The following is a 22,127-nucleotide window of genomic DNA, read 5'->3' on the forward strand; positions in this document are numbered from 1 at the left end:
AACTTTTTACTAATATATATCGCCAAAACAAAATCGATAGCGGCATGCCCAACACGCGTTTCGGCATTTTCTAGTGTTTCTTTGTCGCGCTACTTGCTGCTTGCTGATTTCTTTTAAATTGTATTCGTATTTAAACTACAAATACTTTACTTTGAAGTTGCATAAACCAATGTACAGACATATATTGGTTAATCACCGTTCTCCACAATCAGTAAGCACTCAGAGCAGCGGTAGTAGCACAGCCGAGAAGCAACAACTTATTTGAGTGCCGCCTACCCTACACGCACGTGGGAACGGTGATGGATGTCGACAACGGCGAGGGGCAGGTGCAAGTTCACCTCAAAACCAAACAAGAACAGTAAGCGTCGCAGATTGAACTCCGCAAATTAATGCAAGTGTCCCTTTGCAGCTATGCAGTGCCAGACGTTCCATATGCCATCGATGGGACAGTCGCTACAGCTGAGCTGAACACATTCGTGAATGCCTTGCTCCTTAGCAAGGGCAGCTCAGCCGTGGACTTTGATTTCCTGGTCTTCGATGAGTACCTGAGGGGTCGCTTGTGTGACCATCTGCGAGAGAAGGCGATTAGCTTTGAGGATGCCATAGAAATTGAATATGTAGAGCGCTTTCCCGCCCCGGAGCCACAAGACTGCTTACTGCACGACGACTGGGTCTCGGCAGTGAAGGCCTCTGGAAAGTGGATTCTAACTGGATGTTATGACAACACCTTAAACATCTGGACGAACAAGGGCAAGCACATTCTCACCATTCCCGGTCACACGGCTCCCATCAAAGCTGTGGACTGGATTTCGCTGGATGAAGACGCCGGTCGCTTTGTGTCCAGCTCGCAAGACCAAACAGCCATGTTGTGGCAGTGGAATGTTGGAGCCAATACTGTTGAATGTGTTTCTGTGTGCAAGGGTCACGAGAGGGGCGTTGATAGCGTTAGTGTCAGTCCAGATGGACAGCGTTTTGCGACTGGATCGTGGGACACAATGCTTAAAGTTTGGTCAGCTGAGCTGGAAGATGCAGGAGAAGGAACATCAAAACGCATGAAGGAGAGCGGAGTTAGAGTGAGTCCGAAATAATTCCACACTGAAATCATTTATGACGCTTTTTATTTCGCAGACCCCAAAAATGACTCTTCAGGGACATCGCGAAAGCATCTCTGCGGTGCAGTGGATGGATGCCAGCACCCTGCTCACAGGCAGTTGGGATCACACACTAAAGGTGTGGGACCTCAGCCTGGAAGGCATTAAGGCCGAGATATCCACAAACAAGTCAATCTTCGATGCGAGTTATTCAAAACTAAATCACCTCATTGTGACGGCATCAGCGGACAAGAATCTGCGACTGTACGATTCTAGAACAAACCGTAGGATCTTAAAAAAAGTACTGAAAAAAAATAAATTTTAATTCAATTTGATTGTCTTTACAGAGGGATCCGTTGTGCGAAACACCTATCTGGGCCACAATGCCTGGGTCCAGACAGTGATGTGGTCCACTACAGAAGAATTCCTTTTCGTATCTGGCTCCTATGATAACCAAAACAAGCTGTGGGATTGTAGAAGCCCAAAGGCTCCCCTTTACGATCTGCTGGGCCATGGAGAGAAGGTCTTGGACATCGACTGGTCCAACCCAAAGTATATAGTGTCCGGCGGCTCAGACAACACGGTTCGCGTGTTTAAATCGCGCAAGGCATTAGTAGAAAATATGGACACAAAATAGTTTCATTCAAAGCCCCACCCACCTACTTAATGCTTTTCAAACAACATTTATAAACATAAAATGAATAAGTTTAAAATAAATAATGCCCTATCGTCAGGGCGGCGATAGTTGGGCTGGAATTACAGTATTTTGCAGTTTACAGATACCGGAAATACACATGTTCAGAACAAAAAAGTTTTAAGTCCTCTTGGAAAACTTAAGGAACATTAAATAAAGGGAATAGCGTTCACAAATGTCAATACTACCGGTTGGCAAAGTAACAAGTGGTCAGATTACGTGAAATTTCATTTCCACCTATGTATGGCCACTAGGACCCGATTGACTAAATCCAAAGCCATACAAATCAAGGAATATGATTTCCTGACATGAACAGAGAACGGACAGACGGTATTTAAATACTATCACGAAATAATTACAAGAAACAATTTAAACTTAGTTCCGGTAAAATATATATGTTATATATATACATAACTTGTTTCTGGAATAAAAGTGGATTGATATACAAGCAGAATTGTACAAAAACTTCCGTTGTCCGCGGCTTGAGTTGATCAAGTTGTTTATAGAGGGGGCTAAGTGGGTTAGGTTCGTTTAATCCTCTGTATATTTACGGTATGTTTGGATTTTGGTATATATATGCTGGCCTGCGGTATATTTTATTGATAAATCCGCGGTCACACTGCTTCGGTCTTAATCATTCATATATTTAAGTATTTTTTACTAAACAAAAGCAGCAAACAAAAGCAAAAAGTGTAAAGTCAACCGAGATAAACGTGAACCAAACCGGCCAAAGACCCCGAAAGGTTTCCTCACCCACAGCGCAGGAAAGTGTGTGTGAGTGCAAGGGAGCAGGCGGCAGGTCAAGCGACAGGGGCAAGAAAATCTCTTTTTGCAAGTGTCGCTGTCGCTATAGAAAAAAAGTGAAAGAAATTGTTACAGTGAGGTGTGTATTATTTAAGCAGCAATCAAAAGTAAACCAGAAAACCAAAAGCTACAGCAAATAATAAAATTGTGCAATCATGCTGCATGCGGTAGCTTAGACGTCGGCGGCGGCAGTGGCAGCGGCGGCACCGCGTTTTGCAAATGTCTGCTGATTGATTTTTACTGCGACATGCAATTCGGCGAAAAAGCCATCCCAACTGTGGAAACTCTTTCACATTTTTTCTCAAGTGGGAAACCTTTCCGCTTTCAGACAAATTACTCCCTGCTTGCGGCAGTAAGAGCCGCGCATTGGGCATAGTCGAGTTTGCCAAAATGGCCGCTGCTGAGCGCTGATTAATATTACACAAAAATTGTGCACGGCTTGCTCTCGAATCAGACTGATGAATCTGTGAATTTCAGCACGTTGCCCCACGCTGAGAGATTTCCTGGGAGAATTCGGGTCAAGGCCCTAACACCACTCTCACTTCTCACTCTCCACTCTCTCTCTCTCTCTCTCCTTGCAGCCTGGCAGTCTCGACTCTCAGACATGTCCTCAACTCCAGCAGCGGCAGCAGCCGCAGAAGTGGCCACCTCCAGCGCCAGCTCTAATTCCAGCGCCTCCAGCACAGCCAGCACTGCCAACAGTCAACCCACATCCACCGGACCAGCGCCGCCGGCCCGTGGTGGAAGAGGCTCCAATGCCAACGGTGGCGCCTCGGGCAGCAACTCGGGGGGCAATGACGAGCCACGCAAAGATGCCAAGCCGACGCCTCGAATATCGAAGGCGCTGGGTACCTCGGCCAAGCGCATACAGAAGGAGCTGGCCGAGATCACACTGGATCCCCCACCGAACTGCAGTGCTGGCCCAAAGGGGGATAACTTGTACGAATGGGTGTCCACCATCCTAGGTCCGCCCGGGTCCGTGTACGAAGGTGGCGTGTTCTTCCTCGACATACACTTCTCGCCGGAATACCCATTCAAGCCGCCCAAAGTCACATTTCGCACACGCATCTATCACTGCAATATCAATAGCCAAGGCGTCATATGCCTGGACATACTGAAGGACAACTGGTCGCCAGCGTTGACCATATCCAAGGTGTTGCTGTCAATTTGTTCCCTGCTTACAGACTGTAATCCAGGTAAGAAGTCCACTTGCAACTCACGGAATTCGCAACCAGCTTGACCCCGTTTTTTCTACGCTCCTAGCTGATCCACTGGTGGGCAGCATTGCTACGCAATACTTGCAGAATCGAGAAGAACACGATCGAATTGCGCGTCTCTGGACAAAGCGGTAGGTTCAAGTTATACAACATCATTAATTTTGTATACAAATTATTAATATTTTATTCATTTATTTAGGTACGCAACATGATGCGTAAGTTTTTGCAAAACACTTGTACCACAAACCGAAAACTGCAACCACAAAAATGAAAATTCGCATCTTGATAAGGAGAAACTCTATTTTATAAATATATATTACACTATGCTAAACACTAAACCTAAATTAACAGTAACAGTAACAGTAACAGTAAAAGTAAAAATAACAATTACCATACGACACAGGAACGTGTAACTCAAACAGCAACCGCCAAGAGCCAGAAATAGTCGATTCCTTTAAGCCTACAAATTGTAAAAAAAAAAACATTTGAAGTTTTCTAATGTTGTATTTATTTTGGTCGCTTGGAAACCACACAAATTGAACAAAAATAACAGGAAAAGTCATCCAAAATACACAAACTGTCATTCAACTGCATAAATATAAATACAATTAGTCTACTTCATATGTGTACAGTGTTAAGTGAAAAGGAGGGAAGCTAAAGCTAAATACAAGTAAAAAGAAGAGAGCGTATTTTAATGCATAAAAACCTATAGAAAAATCAACATCAGGTCAGGGTCAGGGTCAGGTCAGCAGATTCAGTAGCCTCTTTTTTAAATCGCAAAAGGACCGCAACAAAAGCAAATTCTCAACGACAAAAGACTAAAACAAAAACGATTTATGTATACAAAATTTAAGACAACTTTTCCAAATTCCAAAAAAAAGAAGAAAATAATCAAATTTTTGTTATTTATATAAAAAAAAACTAAATTCGGTTTAATTTTTAATGTGATATCTGTAAGCGTATTATATTTGTTCTTTTTGGCCAACTGTTTTCCAGTAAAAATGAAAGACTTAACACAATTTTTTGAGCTGCCGCAACAACTGTCATTTCCGTGCGGTACTTTAAACTTAAAAACAAAATCAAATACGAGCATAATTAGCAACAACAAAAACGAAACAAAATATATACAGAAACAGACGAAAACCAGCTTCCTATTATTTTGTAGTTTTAATGACCAACCACAAGAGTCAAAGAATCAATGAGAAAAACTGAACATTAAAATATAATAATAAATAAATAATAATGTAAGTTTTTGCGTAAATACAATACAAAAACGAAACAAAACAGAACCGGCAATTAGGATGAAAAAATATCTTAATACAAAAAAAAATAAAAAAAAACAATAAAGGAAATTATATGAAAAAGTGAAGACACAATTTTTAATTTAAGTTCACTTTTATTTGATATAATCGTACATTTGTTTATATAAAATATGTGTCTCATTACAGTACTAGTCATAATTATATGTACCGACAGGTTCCCCACTTCGGTCCCTGGTCTGTTTTAGAGGTACATTCCATTGACCAGGAAATCCGCTTCCTGCGAGTACGGGGTCTTGCCGCCCACACGCCTAGCCCTTCGGCCCACTGTCCGCATCCGGCAGCCAATGAGAATGGCCAGCGCGGCGGTCACGAGCAGGCCGAACGTTAGGGACAGCACAGCGCCGCCGGGACGCTCCGAGTGACCATCGTGATCGCGAAATTCCAAAGCCAGATTCTCGTGAATCATTTTGTATTGTTCATGCACAGGTGCCACAGGAACGGGCAGAGCGGATACCTCCTGCTGCGGCTGCTGTTGTGTCTGCTCGAGGGCTAACTCTATGGGGTCCTTGGCGGCGGTCTTCGACTTGACCTTTTTGTGCTTGCGCTGCTTCTGTGGAAAAGCTTGTTAATTTAGTTGGGGAAAAGGTGAACAGAATGGAAATTTCTCACTTTCTTTGGAGCTTCTGTAGACTTTTCCTCCTCGTAATCATCATAGTCCTCGTCGGCTCCCCCGGCACCCTGGTTCTTGCCATGTGTGGGCGCTGCATTCAGGACAGGCAGCATAGCCTGCTGTGGGACGGGCATACGTGGGGCTGACCCGTATACTTGGCTTTGTTTTTGAGGTGCCATTGGAGCTGGTTGCTGCGCCTGCACTTGTGGCCATGCCGCACTTTGCTGCTGGGCAGAGGATGATGGCAGTTGCTGTGGCTGTTGCTGCGGTGGCGACAAATACATTCCAGAGCGTGGCAGCGACATCCCATACACAGAGCCAGCCGCAATAGCTTGATTATTGTCATAGCCGGGCAATTGGAGCTGTGCTGAGTGTCCCTGAATCTGAACCTGCCCCGGTCCCACTCCCTGTCCCAGGCCACTTGACACCTGCTGCAATTGGAGGCCGCCTTTGTGACTGAATATGTGGCTCTGCTCATCTGCAAGAGAGCATTGAATCGTTTCAAGGAAGTACTATAGAGTGTGTCTCTGGTTAACGCAGCAGCTAATTGAATTAATTACGAGTGGACACAAACAGACACACAGCCACACACACTCGTCAATTAATTTCGAGCGACTCCAGCTCCCATTACACACACAATGGAAACAGTTTCCCAGAAGAAACCCAACCCGGCGTCCAGAGTGGAGTGGTGGATGGTGAGCTTGATCCCGGACAGCCAGTTCATTAACCGACTCGTCTTACATCTTTTCTAAATATTTATGCAATTATTATTATCTGTATTAGTATCTTGTTTTGCTTATTTTGTTTGCATAGGAAAGTTTTCAGATACAATTACTGCATGGGAACAGAACAGATAACTGATAGAAATTGTGGAAGGAATCGTAATTCCACCTTTAAGGGAACTCTGACTGCTCGAAACGGTCTCAGAGGTTAGCTGTCTTCAAGGTTGTTTTATTTTATTCGCTAATTTGAGTTTACTTTCCTCTTAATGCAATAGATTTGTGGAACAAATAATGCGAGATAACTCAATGGCAGAATTAATCTAATTTTAAGATCTGAGCGATCTATTGTTACTTACCATTATTCAAAACTTCACCCTGAGCTTGTGCCAAATGGATTTGCTGCTGTTGTTGCTGGGTCAGGGACTGCTGCCCATCGACTAATATCTTGCGGTTGGCCCAAGCGGCAGCATCCTCGCGATTGTTAACCATTGGTGGAGGTGGCGGCGGTGGAGGCGGTGGGCCCAGAACTATAACATGCTGCTGCTGCTGCTGCTGCTGCTGGGGCAATGTCCGAGCTGAAACCGTCAACTGCTGCTGTATGGGCGTAGCTGGCAGATATTGCTGCGGGGCCAAGGGCTTGATTAGATCCGGGTTGCTGCTTGGGGGCTTGGTGACCGGCGACGAAATGGTAATGCACTGAAAGCAAACAAACAAAACATTTCGGTGAAAGGGCAAGGGAAGGTGTTATGGTACTTACTTCCGGTCCCTCATCGCTGCCATCCTCGCATTGGGGTATGCCGTCACAGGCGTTGTAGACAGCAATGCATTCGCCCGAGTGGCAAGTGAACTGGAAGCGACCGCAACTGCTGATGGGAGCTAGAATGGGGAAAATGTTCGACAGTCTCTCAGTTGAATTGCTGCAAGTAAACGAACCACTTTGGACCGGAGCAACCGCTGGCTGAGCCACACCCGATGGGACAGAGGCAGCCGCCGCCGCAACAGCTGAAGCTGTGGACACCGTTGGCTTGTCCCGCACTTCCGGCTTTAGCTTGAGGTTGCTCAGCTCCCACTCCTGCTGCGAGATATTGTTGCTAGGAATGTGCGGCAACTGAGTTCGTGGAGTGCTGGCCACTTCGCTTTGCACGGCCTGGGGCTGGGGGGTCAGCACGGCACTCGTGTAGTTCGCGTGCCGCGTGAACTTGCAGTGGAAATTCTCTGGCGGACCACACTCGAACAGGTAGCAGTAGCCACCGGCTTTCCGCTCAAAGATGTACACATCGCAGGCGTCCGTCTCGCAGCACAGGCGCTCGCACTCCTCAATGGTGTCCAGCTCGAGGCCCTGCAAGTACTTGCCCCCGATCGCCTGGGACTCACCGGTGCGGATTATCGTGTTCTTGTGGACATCAAAGTGGCCTGCGAATCAAGTGGAGGATTAAGTCTAGGAGTGGTAAATTATTTGTGCTTTTACGCCTTACCTATGCACACCTCTAGGTCCATCCGCTTGGCCAGTTGATGCTGCACAAACGGACTGGTCTGTGGCCCATTCACCACATACTCCGTTGCTTCCACTGCGACGAGCAGCAGTGGCAGCGGCAGCAGCAACGCAGCCAGCGGCATATTGGAAAACATTTCAAAGGCGAACCTTGTGTGGAGGGGGATCAGGTGGAGTAGCGCAGAGGCTGGTCGAGGGCTTGGCGTGTTTACAAAATTTCTCGTTTATTGATTTTTGCGTGTGCCTCAAATTTCACTACCATCTGCTTCTGCCGCGTCACAACTAAACGTTCACAGATTGTTTTTTGTTATACGATTTTTCACTGTTTCAGGCTGTATTTTTTTTGTGTGGCCTCGAAATAATTTTTTCGAAAAGGAAACAAAAATACTGCATTCAGCCAAAATGTAAACCAATGGAAAGTCCCTAGCAAATTGCTGACTTTCTCTTGCTGTGGGGGTGCACACGACAAAACACAACCCTTAGACGAGGAAAGCTTTGGGGGCTTTTGAAAACAGCTGTTGGGGTGGACTTTTATCGACAACGGGATGTTCCAGGGAAAGCTCATTCTGTCCTTTCCAGTCACCATATGGTGCAGCCGGCTCGGCTCTTCTCATATCTCAGCAATGAAAATCGATAAAAGCTCGGGCTCTTATCTTTGCTGGAGTCTTTAATAATTAAGCACTTTCCAAGCATTCTTTGAGGACTAAAGCACGGGATGAACATGAACTAAAATAAGACTTTATTTCGGAGAAGACTATTCAAATAGCTCCAACAGGGGTGGTCCTAGAAATCATGTCAAACGCCACCACAGAAAGGAACCTTTTACCAACTTTACAGGCATCAAGTCATAGACCATCATTAAGGCTATATATACAATATACGAAACGGCACCTCTCCATCTGTAATGCTTGAGGGTACACTGTTACCCAGCGCCTGCGCAGTGTCTGCCTTGTAGCTTTAAGGCGGTCAATGGGAACTTGAAAAATGTTAATGAAAATAAAGAGCGTCTGCCACAATTTCGTGCACGTGCACTCCCCGTTGCCCATTAAAACACCCGAGCGAACATTGCACAAAAGGGAATGCAAAAACAGCGAGCAGCCAACGGCAAACTCTTTCGGGACACTGCCAACCCCCAGTTAAGAGCAGCAATGGAGCAGAGGGAGCGGGGAAAAAAGCAAGTCATAAAGTGGGTAAAATGTTGGAGTCTGGGAGCAACATAACAACAAGAAAAAACCGTTGCATATATCACTGCACCGCGGCACCCTGGCTAGTCAAGTGGGCGTGTTGGAGTTGCCATTTATGTACATGCAAGTACAGTTAACACTTGATATAGAGATCACATTATGTACAAACGTATTTGATCAAGCGATAGGAAAGAGTACGGAAAATCTTTTAACTTCTTTCCTCTGACACTCTTGCAAGTGTGACCCTTTGTGCACTTCTGCGAGGATGTACTGTAAGCGTAGAGTCAGCATCCATATGCACTCACTTACATATACATACATGTACTCTGTGTGCTTATGTTTGTAGCTGTACATATTTACCTTGGGCTGTGCTAATGCAAGAGTCTGTGCATTTTCTATTGCACTCGATGCACACGCTGCAATTTCGACATTTTAGTGCTCTGAAGTTAGTAAGCCTTTGGTTGGAAATATTTTAATGTATTTACCCCTATAGATGAAGCTCTACCAACTTATCCTGAATCTATTGTCCATGCGGTACAAATTTCTATGTAATTCTCCTTTATGTTTTCCCTATTAAGTTTTGTTCTCTGAAAATATTTGTATAAAGGGCATCACCGCTTATGTTGCATATTCAATGCACTCTCCGCGCGGCTGCCACTGGCCATGTTAATGTTGTTGAACGAAGGACAAAGAACCCTTCCATACAAGGACTCTCTGCACGGAGGGCGTGGCACATTAGGGGTGTTTGAACGCTGATTACATTCAACTAAAAAGTGATTTTCGTTTATTTTTAGCACCCAACAGAATGCGCTTAGGGTTTGCCCCATAATTACTTTGCTCTTAGAGCTAACGTTTGCAAGCAACTGTCGATGTTTGGTTCTGCGGGAATTGGTAATGTTCAGCACTTACGAAGACAATGCAGCAAAGTTTATTTCAAGTATTTTGCTTTTATATTTCTACTTGTTTCGACATTTTCCAGGAAAAGTTCATGAGTTTGCATGACTTGTGGGAGTTTGCGCTTTTCCTTGAATGCGGGTTAATGACACAAAACGTGCACTGTGCATTGTTTGCATACATTCTTTATACGTATGTACACACATACAGACATACATACATACTCGCACTATGTATTTAGTTGCTGCACATAAATATTTTACCAGCGAGAAGCACAAAAGCGGCAAAGACCCCATACAAAATGTTTGAATTTAAGTTACTTTTGATATTTTTTTAGATATTTCCTGCTTTTAAAAAGAAAAACCCATGCATTTCCTATAAAAGAACTAACAAATATAAGTATTTTTATCAACAAAGACATCCCACAGCTAAGTTTAAGCCGCCTAAAAAAGTTATTCGCGTCCTCTGAGAAACTTTTTACGGTCGTGTCACAGACGTCGAGACGCCGCTGCCGTCTCCAAAGTTCAATAGCATTGAACAGGGGGTTCCAAAGAAAAATGTATAGACACCGCCCCTACATCCCACCTGACAGGACTCGTAAAGCAATTCGGACAGAAAGGACATGTTCACGTTCTACCCTAAAGCTCGTAAATTTCATACGTTTAGCGAAATGGAAATTTCAGCAGACGCACCACATGGATGGAGAGAAGAGCGGAGAGATGGCATATGGAGAGTGACGGTCTGGGATGTGACTGACAAGACATGTTGGGGTCCGGGCCCTCGCTCTCTGCGTTGCCAGGTGTGTTCCTCGTTAGACTCGTCTCGTGGTTGGCTTTGTGTGGCCTTGCCTCTACAGAACTTGTTATGTTTTTAGCCAGAAAATCCAAGCCGCTCATTTATTAAATACCAAAAGGCTCAACGAGATAAACTCTTAATGAATGTATGCCGCGGTAAAGCAAAAACAAAACAAACTCACAAAGAAGATACATAAATATGTACATCAGCAACAAATACTAAGAAGAGCTTCTGAAGTAAGCATTTTTATTTATGGAAATTAAAAGTTTTTGGTTTATAGTTGAGAACCCAACGAGACCCTTCAATTTTCATTCGACACTTGCCTGCGACATACTTTAAGCTGCCAATTTGGCTCGTAATAAGTTTGGTTCAAACTTGCTGGCCCAAAGCAGTAAATAGTCAGGTTTATTGACATAAGTAAGTTTTAAAGCTGGAAACATTTGCATAAGAAAGGAATAGGCCTTGGAAAGATATTAGAAGAGCCATTGGGCCTAAGAGCAAGCAGCAACAGCAGCCTGAATTTCGTTAGAGAAAAATTCCAAGGAACTTGTGGTGAGATGTGTACTGTGTTACTTTTAAGAACAAATTCTAAGTCTAATTTTTAGAAGGTATATTTTGGTGTAGAACAAAGGCGACTATAATTATTCTTTATTGGAGGTGATGACGAATAAAGTGTTCGCACGTCTTCGACCAAACACTATTCCCGCAAAGGTGTTTAGACAAACCCCAAAAAAACAAGCCTCTGCACTGATGAACTGCTGGCCCAAGAAGTCATTAATTATATGAGAAAAATAAAATAAATAAAAGCGAAGAAAACTTTCAAATGCTCAGACAACGTCGCGACTGCTGAAACAATTCTCGGAGCTATGGCCGTCGGGGAATGGGGAATGGGAATGTGGCCTAGACAGACGGCCGGGGGGGGGGTGGTTGCCCAAATTGAATTAATGGAAAGCATAAAGGCGAGTCTTACATACAAAAGCCAAAGCGTCAAGGAACCCTCAAGTATCAGATATTATGGGGGAATGGCGGGTGCAGAGAGTGCTTAACCACACAACAAATGCGCAACAAGGGGCCATAGAAATGGGGACAGGGTGTGAGATGCTGCCGATGAGTCTGCAGATGAACTCTTGAACTTGGCAGCAGGCAGAGTTCAATGATTTGGCCAAAGCAAATCCCAAACGCATGCGAACGCATGCCAAGGGTCAGAGGCCTTTCCCTAGTTTATCTTTATTATTGCAGTTTATATGCATAAATAAAGAACTCAAGAGTAAGAGAAGAGTTACACCGAGTCAAGCCTGGGCATACATACGATACACATCTAATGTCAATTCTAAGAAAGGTAATTTAATCGGTAACGAGCTCTGCCCGACACATTGTCAAAGGCCAACATCCGATCTGCTTCTCAAATATTTATTTATTGATTTTTTCCGAACTTTTTCCCTCTCCGACATACGCCTGTCACATTTGGATGGATCCACTCTCTCCCCTTCCCCTTCCAATCAAGAAAGAGCTTAATTGACAGCTGAATGTAAGATAACAGCGCGCTGTTACTCTCCGCGGCTGTTAGGTTGATGACTCTGCAGCTGTTACTCTCCGCTGCTGTTAGGGTGCTTACTCTCCAGATGTTGCTCTCAGCTGCGCTGTTGTCGGAAGCACTATGTGTTCTGTTTCTGTTCTGTTTCAAGTTTACGGTCACTTTATGATGCACAGAGCTTCTAACCCTTCACATATACATAAATATGTATTTACATATTTACAGATATTTAAATTAGGGTTTCAGCCTTTATAAATATGTATGTACATATGTACATATGTATAACAAGAGGAACAAACATCTTCTAGCACACAAATTGTTCTCGTTTGTCTCTCCCTGCTGAATATTATATACAGCCCTACGTTGGTGTAGAGCTCTCCTGCAATATATCTTGTTGGTCTTAAAAGCCCTTGCTTACAGCTGTAATACGTAGAATGGTGACTTGTTTAGCCTAGCGTCTAGTTGTAGATTCTGGTATAAGCCACTATAGCACTGGGCAGTATCATTCTGTCTGGGAGACACATTCCCAAAGAAAATTCTCTCCAATTGGGTCAAAATAAAGTACTTTTATTGGTACATATATTTATGTTTGGTCTTAGCTGGTAAGAACTACATCAGAATGTTCAGTGAACGTAATTTTCTCAAGCTTTTTTTGTTTTTGGAAATTGAATTGAGTTAACCCAAGACCAAACAATATTGAGGCATGACCTTAACACGAGCTAGCGGTGGCAGGTGGCTGTGAAAATCAACAAGTAACATCAAAGATGATTGGCAAGTCAATAAATCTACAGATCTCGAGTCTCCCATGCCACCAAGCTAGATTTTGTCTACCGAAACCATTTAAGTTAAAACCTAAAAACAAAGAGAGAATCGAAATATGTGTATATGTATGTACATATCTATGTACATATGTATGTCAGAAACTATCCTACTAGAACCATTTGAGCCCATCATGTGGGCCGGTCATCCACGCTCCACTCATCATTAATCGGTCCATGGGCAGGCCCTCAAATCAACGCGTTCGGCCCACTGAAAGCCAGCAGTCGCCATCGCCCCGGAGAGCTTTCTAGTTCTCTCTCTCTCTCTCTCGCACTGTTATTCTCGCACAGCTATGTTGGGGCAGCTGACTTTCGTGTGTATCCGGCAGAAACTTTTCCGTTTGCAGTTTTAGTCTTTCAAAACCACCGGCAGCGCGCGCTACAACTTGAATATTCTCAGCTCCAATCCGAAAGCTCCCGAGGCTCCACGCTTGCCGCCTCATAAACAAACAGTTAGAAAAACTCTCTGCGTTCCGCGTGTGTGAGTGTTAGTGTGTGTGAGTGCTTGCGTTTTGTTGCTGCCCTCATTGTGCTCTGGTGCAAATGAAATTTTCATTGAGCAGAAAATCACAACAGCGGAAAAGTGGAAAAGCCTAAAGCGGCAGCGACCACAGCAGAAGAAGAAAACAAATTAAAGATATCCTCAAGTGAAATTTCCGAGTGTTTAAAAATTTAAAATATCAAATCCAATCGAATTTGAAAATAGACGAAGCCGTAACCGATCGCTGGAGCATTGCCAAAAAGTAAATTTTATTAACATCGTAAACAAATATTATTGCTTAAATACATATTTATAGTAAATAAAAATGTGTACGAATTTGTGGAAGAAATTTCCCTGGTCCACAGTGGCTGTGTGGCTGGCCAGAACTTTCCTCCCAGTTGAGAACCGGAAAATAGTTGTACCTTTTTTTTGTACATGAGTCTGCTGGTTGGCTGGCCAGACGAGTGGATAGATCTCAAGCCGGTCAAGCGTCCAGGAGAAGCGTGCCTGTCGCAGCCACCGCCACCTGCTGTATTGTATCCCAGTCCCCGTGCCCGTCCCCGTCCCCGTCCCCCTCTCAGTGGCAGGTTCCATCCCAACCCCAGGCCTAAGCCTTAGCTACCAGCAGAAACCAACCAACTGGCGGTGTGTGCGTGTTTGAGCGTTGGAATTCTATGCAGTGGTTGCTGCCTCGTTTATTATTAACGTTTTTATTTTCTGTGTTTATACGATATTTACAACTTCATACATACTTGCTATGTATGTATGTACATACATAATCGTACATACTTTTATGTGGTACTTTTATTGGCAGGGAGAAATGGTGTGTGCGGCTTTGGCTGCTGTTGCCGCTTCTGGCCACGCATTCAACGGAACGTAACGAAACGCAACTGCGCTTCACGCTTCCACTCCCCAGGGCTGGGCATGGGGCAGACAGAACATGCTTCAATTTATATTGGCATCGGCCAGACGAAGATGCCGTGATGGTCAGCAGCAATCAAATGCAGCAATAGCAATTTTCAAAGTTAATGCAATATAGTGTGGGCAGAGTGGGGCACATCCTTTGATGCAGCTACACACAGCCCGAGACATCATTCAGCACATTTTTTATTGGATGTCTAAACACACTCGCAGACCTAACGATTTTTTCGCCCAAGTATTGTATGTCGACAGCTGTAATTTCTTCATGTTGCGTCTGCTGCGTTTTGTAACCTGGTTTTGTTCGCAGTCATAACATTTTGCGCCGCTTGTGTCTAATCACTGTGCTGTGCCACCAAGAACACAAAACCCAAGCCCGGACAAGATACATTTACGCGATACATTGAGTGCCTGACGTCGCTCGATTCTGACATGTTTGCATATTTTGCTTGCTTTTTGTTGCCTTTTTTGCCTTTGTCTTCTCAATCGATATGTTAACGGGGTGCTGGGGCCTGGGAACGTGTCAATGTTGCAGCTGCAGCGAGATACAGACTCAAATTGAGATATGTACATATGTACGTGTATTTATGTACATAAATATGTACACATGTATACCTTCTGCCGGCATATCTCTGTTAGCTTTTATTCCCCTCTCAGCATGAAGCTGGCTTTGACCTCATCTCTGGTTGGTTCTTTTGTTAGGCCCGACTCGAGCACCCGACATTCCCAAAATCAATTTAAAGATTGAGCTTTTATTTGTCCGTTTATCCGTTTACTTGTTGAAACTCAGCTGGCTGATTGGTTGATTGAGATAAACGTCTTTGTCTTCGCTATAGTAATATATCAAGCGATGAACTTGAAACTAGCAAATGGTTAAGCGGTCATAAATAATGCCAGAATCAAAACATTAACGCTTTGAACATTCGAAAACATCCTGTGCAGGCCAGAAATAGCCCACGAAAAACAAACAAAAAAGACACAATTCGGGTGAAAAACAAACGTACGAGTATCTTCCCCCAATCCAATGTATTCTTCTGACGATTTCGTCAAACAAAGTTTACAAATAAGCAATTTTCGTTGTGTGTTTCGTTTTGTTCTTTCGGGGTTCTTTGAGGCAAAAAGACGACGTGTTTGGCATTAAATGTTATCTGCCGACACGGAGTTATATCTGGCAAACGGAAATGTTCGAGTATTATGCAGAAAAGTAGCAAAAGATTTCTGTTTGAGATACGAGCATTTTGGCCAGGTTCTTTGCAAGTCGAGGAGTGCCAGGAGTGTCCAATTTGATGTGCATTTCGAGCCATTGAAATGAATTATTTTTGAAGCCAATAATGATAAATGATTTTGCCCTTGAGTGGCTTTATTGAAATGCCAAAGCAATATGGAAGAACTTTCAATACCTAATTACACGTTAGAATTTTGAATCTCATAATAAATAAATATGCACATTTCAAAGACAAGACCACATACGAGAATAACATAGTTTTGATCGTTTATAATTAACTTGAAATATCTCTAGACGAACTTGTGTCACATTTCATTGAACTCTAACACCGTGCCCACAGCTGGCAGTGACTGCGTACAAAGGCTGTCTGCCTGCGAGTATTGGAGCTATAAAGCTGCTGTTGTAAACAAAATTACGTATACATATGGCCCTACAAACGGATGATATGTTTTATACAATATATGCATGGCTAGTTGTACCGATAGAGGGGGAGCGTTGTGCCCTGATTGTTTCCCAGAATCGCTGTTGTTCGACGAGGCAATCATACATAAGTTATCAACGGGTAGATAGGCTGCCATGGAGTTCAGCTCTTCGTCCGTGCGCGTGCAATTTTTGCGTGTGGCTCTCGTGATTTAACTCCTCCACCTGCCATGTCCTGTGGCATGCGCCCAAAAATTCCCATGGGTTGATTCATCATCACAAGTTTGGTTATTTATAAATATTAATGTATGGACACGCAGGCACAGGGAAATATTTATTTGTTCTCTATACGAATGTCTTGCACAATGCTTTCCTCCTATTAAAGCCCACAGAAAATGTCGCATTGCCAAATGTTGGTCGATGCGTTGGACTCAATGACAAATTCCATCTATTTATAGACGTCAAAAGTTGTATGCCACTTGCGTACATCATTCACGGAGAATTCTCACAGTCTCCATTATGCAAGCGCCCGGCAAAGAAAGCAAAGAACGACACAAACATTGCGTAAACAATAAATTAGCCAGCAAATAGTGTACAATGCCTGGAAAAACAGCTTGATTCATGGTATTTTATTTGATTTTCTCCGCCCCAAAAAGCACGGCCAGTAGGCCGCAGAGACTTTCCGTACCAAGAACTCTCAGCTGGAGTTCTGGGCAAAGCAAACATTTACCGAAGGTAATTTAGGATAAGCTTTTGTTGAACAACTCAATAGGAAGAGTCCATAGCCGTATAATTTTTGCCATGACAACTCGGTTTTTGGCAGCTGCCCAGTAAGCATTTTGAATATGCCCAACTCTCGGCCCTGGCTCTGGCAGGTCAACAACCGCTTTCTGGCTACTTGGCTACTTGGCTACTTGGCGGCTGCCTACCTACTGGCCCCTCGGCCCGGCTACTTGACTTCTTCGCATCTCCGTGGTTATCGTAGGTGTTTTCTCCTGTAATTATTTATCCATAACGCTGACTCTTAAAGCATTTTATGTGGTGGCTTTTTTGTTGCCCGATTCTAGCCCCGTTTCGGATTCGCAGCGCAAAAAAAACCTAAAAGTTGGCCAACCAAAATGAATAAGCAATAAGACAAATTAACTTTTGAATATTAAAAGAGCCAAACCGCCCGCAAAAGACTCTTTTTCGACGTACTCCCTGCACCAACATGAGTCAGCCCGCCAGAAATGGAGGTGATGGCGCAGCTGGGAACCCGAGAACCTGCAAGGTTTTGGTTTTTGCTCATTGTAAATATAATTACTGAACGGTTTCTGGATCAGCTTTTTTTTGTACAAACATTTGTGATATATTTATTTATGTAGCTTATTTGAGAGACTCCCTTGCCAGTTCTTTTTCCAAAGAAATTTAACGACCGATCAATGTCCGAAATGGTCTTCAGGCTGATCAAGTGACAGGGTATACAATCAATCCTAACCAATCAATCACTAGCTGCCTGTGTGCAAAGTATAAAGAAAGAACCACAAAGGAAATGTGTCTGAATCCAATTCGAGATTGCAGGAATAACAGCGTCAGCTGTGGGTTATCAGTGGCACCCATGTAATGCCACGATTTATTCAAATGAAGCTGTAACTATTTATTTATTTAGTTATTATTTAAAGCTTATTGTCTGGCTGATAAGCCGGCAGTTGAATAGCGCGATTGATGAGCAGCAAACCCAGGCTTATGTCATCAAACTGAGCCCAAGTTTAGCTTCTCCACAATATCAGTTGGAGCCAGGCCTGAAAGTTGTTAAATTTTCCGTCTACACAAAATATTTCTGAACTGGATTTTCGGCTCCCACTTTTCTCATATCTTTTTGGAAGTTTTAGAGGCTCATGGAGCATTTGCATAAACAATCGCTGGCTCTTTGTTGGCTCTTTTATTTTGTAGGCTTTTTAGCATAAAAGCGTCACATTTCACTTTTCACTTTTCCCCCCATGTGCATAGCTCGGCTTGAATGAATCTTTTAGAGTTCCGCAAAAGCCGATTCACAGATATAATCAGCATCGACCGTTTCTACCTATAAGTAGGTTAGTGCCATGCTTAGTCTGGGTGCGACTCAATGAACTGGATTCTGTTGCCCTTTTTTATATTTATTTATCCACATTTTTCTCTTTCATTCTTCTTAAGAATTCCTATTAATGCAAATTAGGCAATTTTGTGGTAGAAACGTGTCAACAAAAAACTAAAACAGTCTGCATTACGCAGTGTCAGAAATGATTTGTAAATCATTCAAAATTCCCTGTGAACGCTGCCTCCCAATAGAGTGTTTTGAAACTGTTTTGAATGCGTATTTAATATTTAATTACCTTGAAATTAGCATGCAATTTGTGCACTCTGCGTTTGGCGCCTGCCCAAAAAAGGAATATCCATTTGGGGAGCGATCAAAGTGGCAAACTCTTAAAAGGTCTTTCCGAAACGACGGCACGTGCGATTTGTATTTATTTATGTATTTTTATGTAGGGTGAATTTTGTGGCTTTCCATTTGGATTGTTTTGTTTCAAATTTGACCCGGTTCTAATTATAGTTTTATTCATCAAATTAACGATATTTAATTGCACTTTTTCTGCATAGTATCTGGTTAGAAATATCCATTGGACAGCTGAGCCGGTTCACTGGTTCAATGCTGCGCTACGAATTTGCTCACTAAATTTTTAATATCGAAATTTCAGTTGCACGTACGCTATGTTCTGTGAAAACTCTGTCCCAATTTACATTTTTAATTTGGTAATACTAGCAGTGCATCTATCTACCATCACTCATGGGTTTTATTCCAATCGAATCGATTCCGATTCCGACTCCGAATTGCAGTGGCATGCCACAGACATGGCTGATGGTTCTATTTCTGCTCAGTGGCTCCCATTTCCTTTCACATACAAAGAAATAGAAAGGTAAATAATTACATAACGCAGGTTGTCGGGCAGCCCAGTCCCCCGTGTTGGGTTCCCGGCCACATGTGGGAAATATTCCCCACCGATTCCGGAAGTTTCTGCAACGCTCTGACGTGGTTGGGCCCAAGTCTGATACAATTTTATTCGCAGCTACCTGGCACACACTTTGTTGTTGTTGTTGTTGTTGCTGTCCGCTGAACATGCAACATGTTGCATGTTATGGCCGCATTGTTGGAGGCATTTCAACATCATAATATTTATGCAAAGCCCCAGCGTCAGATGTGGCAAGCACAAAATAATAATAAAGGTACTCGTATAATTTACCTTCATATTACGCCCACCACAGCCTTCACCACATCCCATCCGCAATATCTCGTCGCAGATTTAATCTTCGGTCAAATAGTTATTTCTCAGAGTTTGGGAAAAATCTGTGGAATTTCCTTAGATAACTGAGGATCCCACAATTATCGTAACGTTGCCGCGCTCCAAGTCGTTTCAGAGCTAAGCGTTGTGAAACCTTTTTTATTATATTTATCTTTAGGTAAAGACTTCTCCATTAGAAATTCGTTCAGAGTGTTTTTTTCAATACATTTAAATGGAACTCCTAAGTGAAATCTAACGTTACATTCCAGAGCTATGCAATCCGCTTCGATTCTTACTCCACTTCGCCTTCCAGTTTGCCGCTTGACAGGCGAGTGACAAGTTAAACATTCGTTTGATAATTGTTCATGACTTCTAGGGTTTATGCAAGAACCGTATCAGATTTCGCATGGGACGGTAAATTACACTGTTTTTGTATGCGGGAAACTCTCATATGATTCGTACGTTTTTTTAATTGAATTAAAACAGTTCAAAATGTTCGCGGAGTGCCCAGAAGTCAAATGTTCGAAATCAAAGTACCATACATTTCACGTTAATTTAATTAACTTATGTGTATATGAGAGCGAGGGTGAAATAGGACAAAGCCACGTGACATGTGAGCAATTATTCCTATTCGCATGTCATCACAATTCCTGGGCATACATGGATAAATTACACAAAATGTACGAACATTTTCGTATAAAGTTGAATGGAATGCATGAATCAGACCCGAGCCAAAGAGTAGGCAGTTAGGTGATGGTGACTCATAGATGTAGGAATTCGAGAAAGCCTTTAGGCCCAGCCACCGGGGTCTCAGCCGTCTTCGCACCACATCTACATACATCTCAGGTGGCAGAGTCCGAGTCCGCTTGTGAAAGAGAAATGGGTGTGACGCATGCGCAAGGCTGAACTCTGATGGTAGCTGGGCCCGCACAGATGCAGACTATTAAGTTTGTTTCAATTTGAAGCAATCAGCCAGCCATTGACATATGTTTTCTTCAATTACAGGCAAAGGCGATTAATTAACGTTCAATAAACGACGCTTGTGTCCGTAAATCAATAGGAAAATGCAGTGCGGCCTGGAGATGAATGACTGCGAGCGATCCCCCAATCGCACGAATTTACGCGTCAACTTCAATGAGAAGGGTGCGGAGGTGAAGGAGCGCAGGGAGAAATTCCTCACTGCCAAATATGGATCACATCAAATGAGTCTCATCCGCAAGCGCCTCGCTGTGGAGATGTGGCTCTACGATGAGTTGCAGAAGCTCTTCGATCCACCGGTAAGCATTTAAAGCACGATTTCGTTAATTCTGTGACTAAAATATAAATACTTCCGACCCTCCCAGAGCGAAGCCATTGATGTGGACATTGACGAGATATTGGACATGGACACAGACGACATAAGGAGATCTCATCTAATAGTGAGTAGCTGCCCCGTCCACCCATTTCTCATCCGATGCTTATGTATTTGGTGATGGTCTTTCATTCACAGAGATTATTATCAGTTTGCAAGCGCCCGCAATCGGACATATCCAAGTTCATCAGCGACCTGCTGGATCGCGCAAAGACGCTGTAAATCTGCAGACCCCCAAGATCATTCAGCGCAGAACTACACACGTAAAATATGCAGATAAACAATAAATAATTAGGAACCTAAGTTTAGCCTGAAAATCAAAGAACATGGAATTCAGTTAGAAATCTTTAATTTTACCCATTCGCAACTTGTCTCGATGTTTTTTCAGTGTACCTTAGTTGATAGACTCGAAGTTGTGTCTAATTTAAGTCACCGCTAAACAGATCGTTAGCCCTTACGAACGATTCATCGATTTTGTGATGAAAACATATTTTATAATAATAAAATGGCCTGAAAGCAAACACGAATGTGTTAAGAAAAGAAGCAGAGAAGAAAGAGAGATTGGAGCTCACCGTTACTCTGGTTGTTTAACCCATGGGTGCTCCTTTTAATCGATAAAAGTACCATTACATCATGTATCTATTAAATATTAAATACAAACAAAAAAATAAAAAAAAGAATTGTGTGTAGTCGAGATGTCACCAAGACAAAGATGAAAGCTCAGGTTCACTGCCAAAACGTGGAGCAGGGGAAAGCTCACGTGCTGAGTCGTGTAGCAAGTACAAACAGTAGTTGGGTGCAGAAACACAGTAAAGCCTGGCAACAAGGAATTTGAATCACACCGTTTTCGTTTTGTTTTCTGGAGTTCTACAATGGTTGTTTTTATAACTTTACTAGCACCGATTTGGGCTCTCGAGACACACTCTTAAACAAAATGACACAAAACAATTTCCATAATTGTAAATAAAAATGGAAGGAACAGCCACAATCACAGCATAAACCATAGACTCGAATGCATAAACATATACAAAATACCCAACAATTTGTAAATACCCTTGAAAAACATGGACTTGGCACTTCTTTGCTCCACGAGTACACCTACATACATAAATATTTGTAGTAGTTTCTAGTAGATCCCCGTCAATCAAAAACTAACGTAAACGTATTTTAAATGTGCTCAATAAGGCAAATGGGGGAAATGGGGTATAGTGCATAATAACTAACAATTTTAAAGCAAAAATCATGTCAACAAAGTGTGG

The 22,127-nt window shown here is 43.0% G+C and overlaps 4 protein-coding genes across 5 annotated transcripts; 3 read left to right on the top strand and 1 right to left on the bottom strand.

Annotated features, from left to right (window-relative positions):
* Nucleotides 1-87: 87 nt before the first annotated feature.
* Nucleotides 88-1,855, top strand: LOC117584810 (ribosome biogenesis protein WDR12 homolog). The gene is made up of 4 exons (XM_034273930.1): nt 88-358; nt 410-1,073; nt 1,129-1,375; nt 1,439-1,855. Exons 1-4 carry the CDS (start codon nt 300-302, stop codon nt 1,726-1,728), a joined length of 1,260 nt encoding a protein of 419 aa, XP_034129821.1. The 5' UTR covers nt 88-299; the 3' UTR covers nt 1,729-1,855.
* Nucleotides 1,856-2,404: 549 nt separating this feature from the next.
* Nucleotides 2,405-4,495, top strand: LOC117584812 (ubiquitin-conjugating enzyme E2-24 kDa). Of its 2 annotated transcripts, none has more exons than XM_034273932.1 (4): nt 2,405-2,668; nt 3,171-3,785; nt 3,853-3,937; nt 4,006-4,495. In XM_034273932.1, the coding sequence occupies exons 2-4, from the start codon at nt 3,194-3,196 to the stop codon at nt 4,016-4,018; spliced, it is 690 nt and encodes a 229-aa protein (XP_034129823.1). In that variant the 5' UTR covers nt 2,405-2,668; nt 3,171-3,193; the 3' UTR covers nt 4,019-4,495. The 2 variants fall into 2 exon arrangements, with proteins under 2 accessions (XP_034129823.1, XP_034129824.1); XM_034273933.1 differs by having other exon boundaries at nt 2,405-2,559.
* A 687-nt stretch (nt 4,496-5,182) lies between these two features.
* LOC117584809 (low-density lipoprotein receptor-related protein 11) lies at nt 5,183-8,406 on the bottom strand. The gene is made up of 6 exons (XM_034273929.1): nt 7,936-8,406; nt 7,394-7,873; nt 7,218-7,336; nt 6,817-7,156; nt 5,738-6,216; nt 5,183-5,678 (listed from the first exon to the last, which is right to left on the bottom strand). Exons 1-6 carry the CDS (start codon nt 8,087-8,089, stop codon nt 5,310-5,312), a joined length of 1,941 nt encoding a protein of 646 aa, XP_034129820.1. The 5' UTR covers nt 8,090-8,406; the 3' UTR covers nt 5,183-5,309.
* Nucleotides 8,407-13,524: 5,118 nt separating this feature from the next.
* Nucleotides 13,525-21,691, top strand: LOC117584392 (protein phosphatase 1 regulatory subunit 14B). Its single transcript, XM_034273249.1, has 4 exons — nt 13,525-13,920; nt 20,523-20,794; nt 20,861-20,935; nt 21,007-21,691. The coding sequence occupies exons 2-4, from the start codon at nt 20,582-20,584 to the stop codon at nt 21,088-21,090; spliced, it is 372 nt and encodes a 123-aa protein (XP_034129140.1). The 5' UTR covers nt 13,525-13,920; nt 20,523-20,581; the 3' UTR covers nt 21,091-21,691.
* Nucleotides 21,692-22,127: the final 436 nt, after the last annotated feature.

Source organism: Drosophila guanche, unplaced genomic scaffold, assembly GCF_900245975.1.
Source record: "Drosophila guanche unplaced genomic scaffold, DGUA_6, whole genome shotgun sequence".
NCBI lineage: Eukaryota > Metazoa > Arthropoda > Insecta > Diptera > Drosophilidae > Drosophila > Drosophila guanche.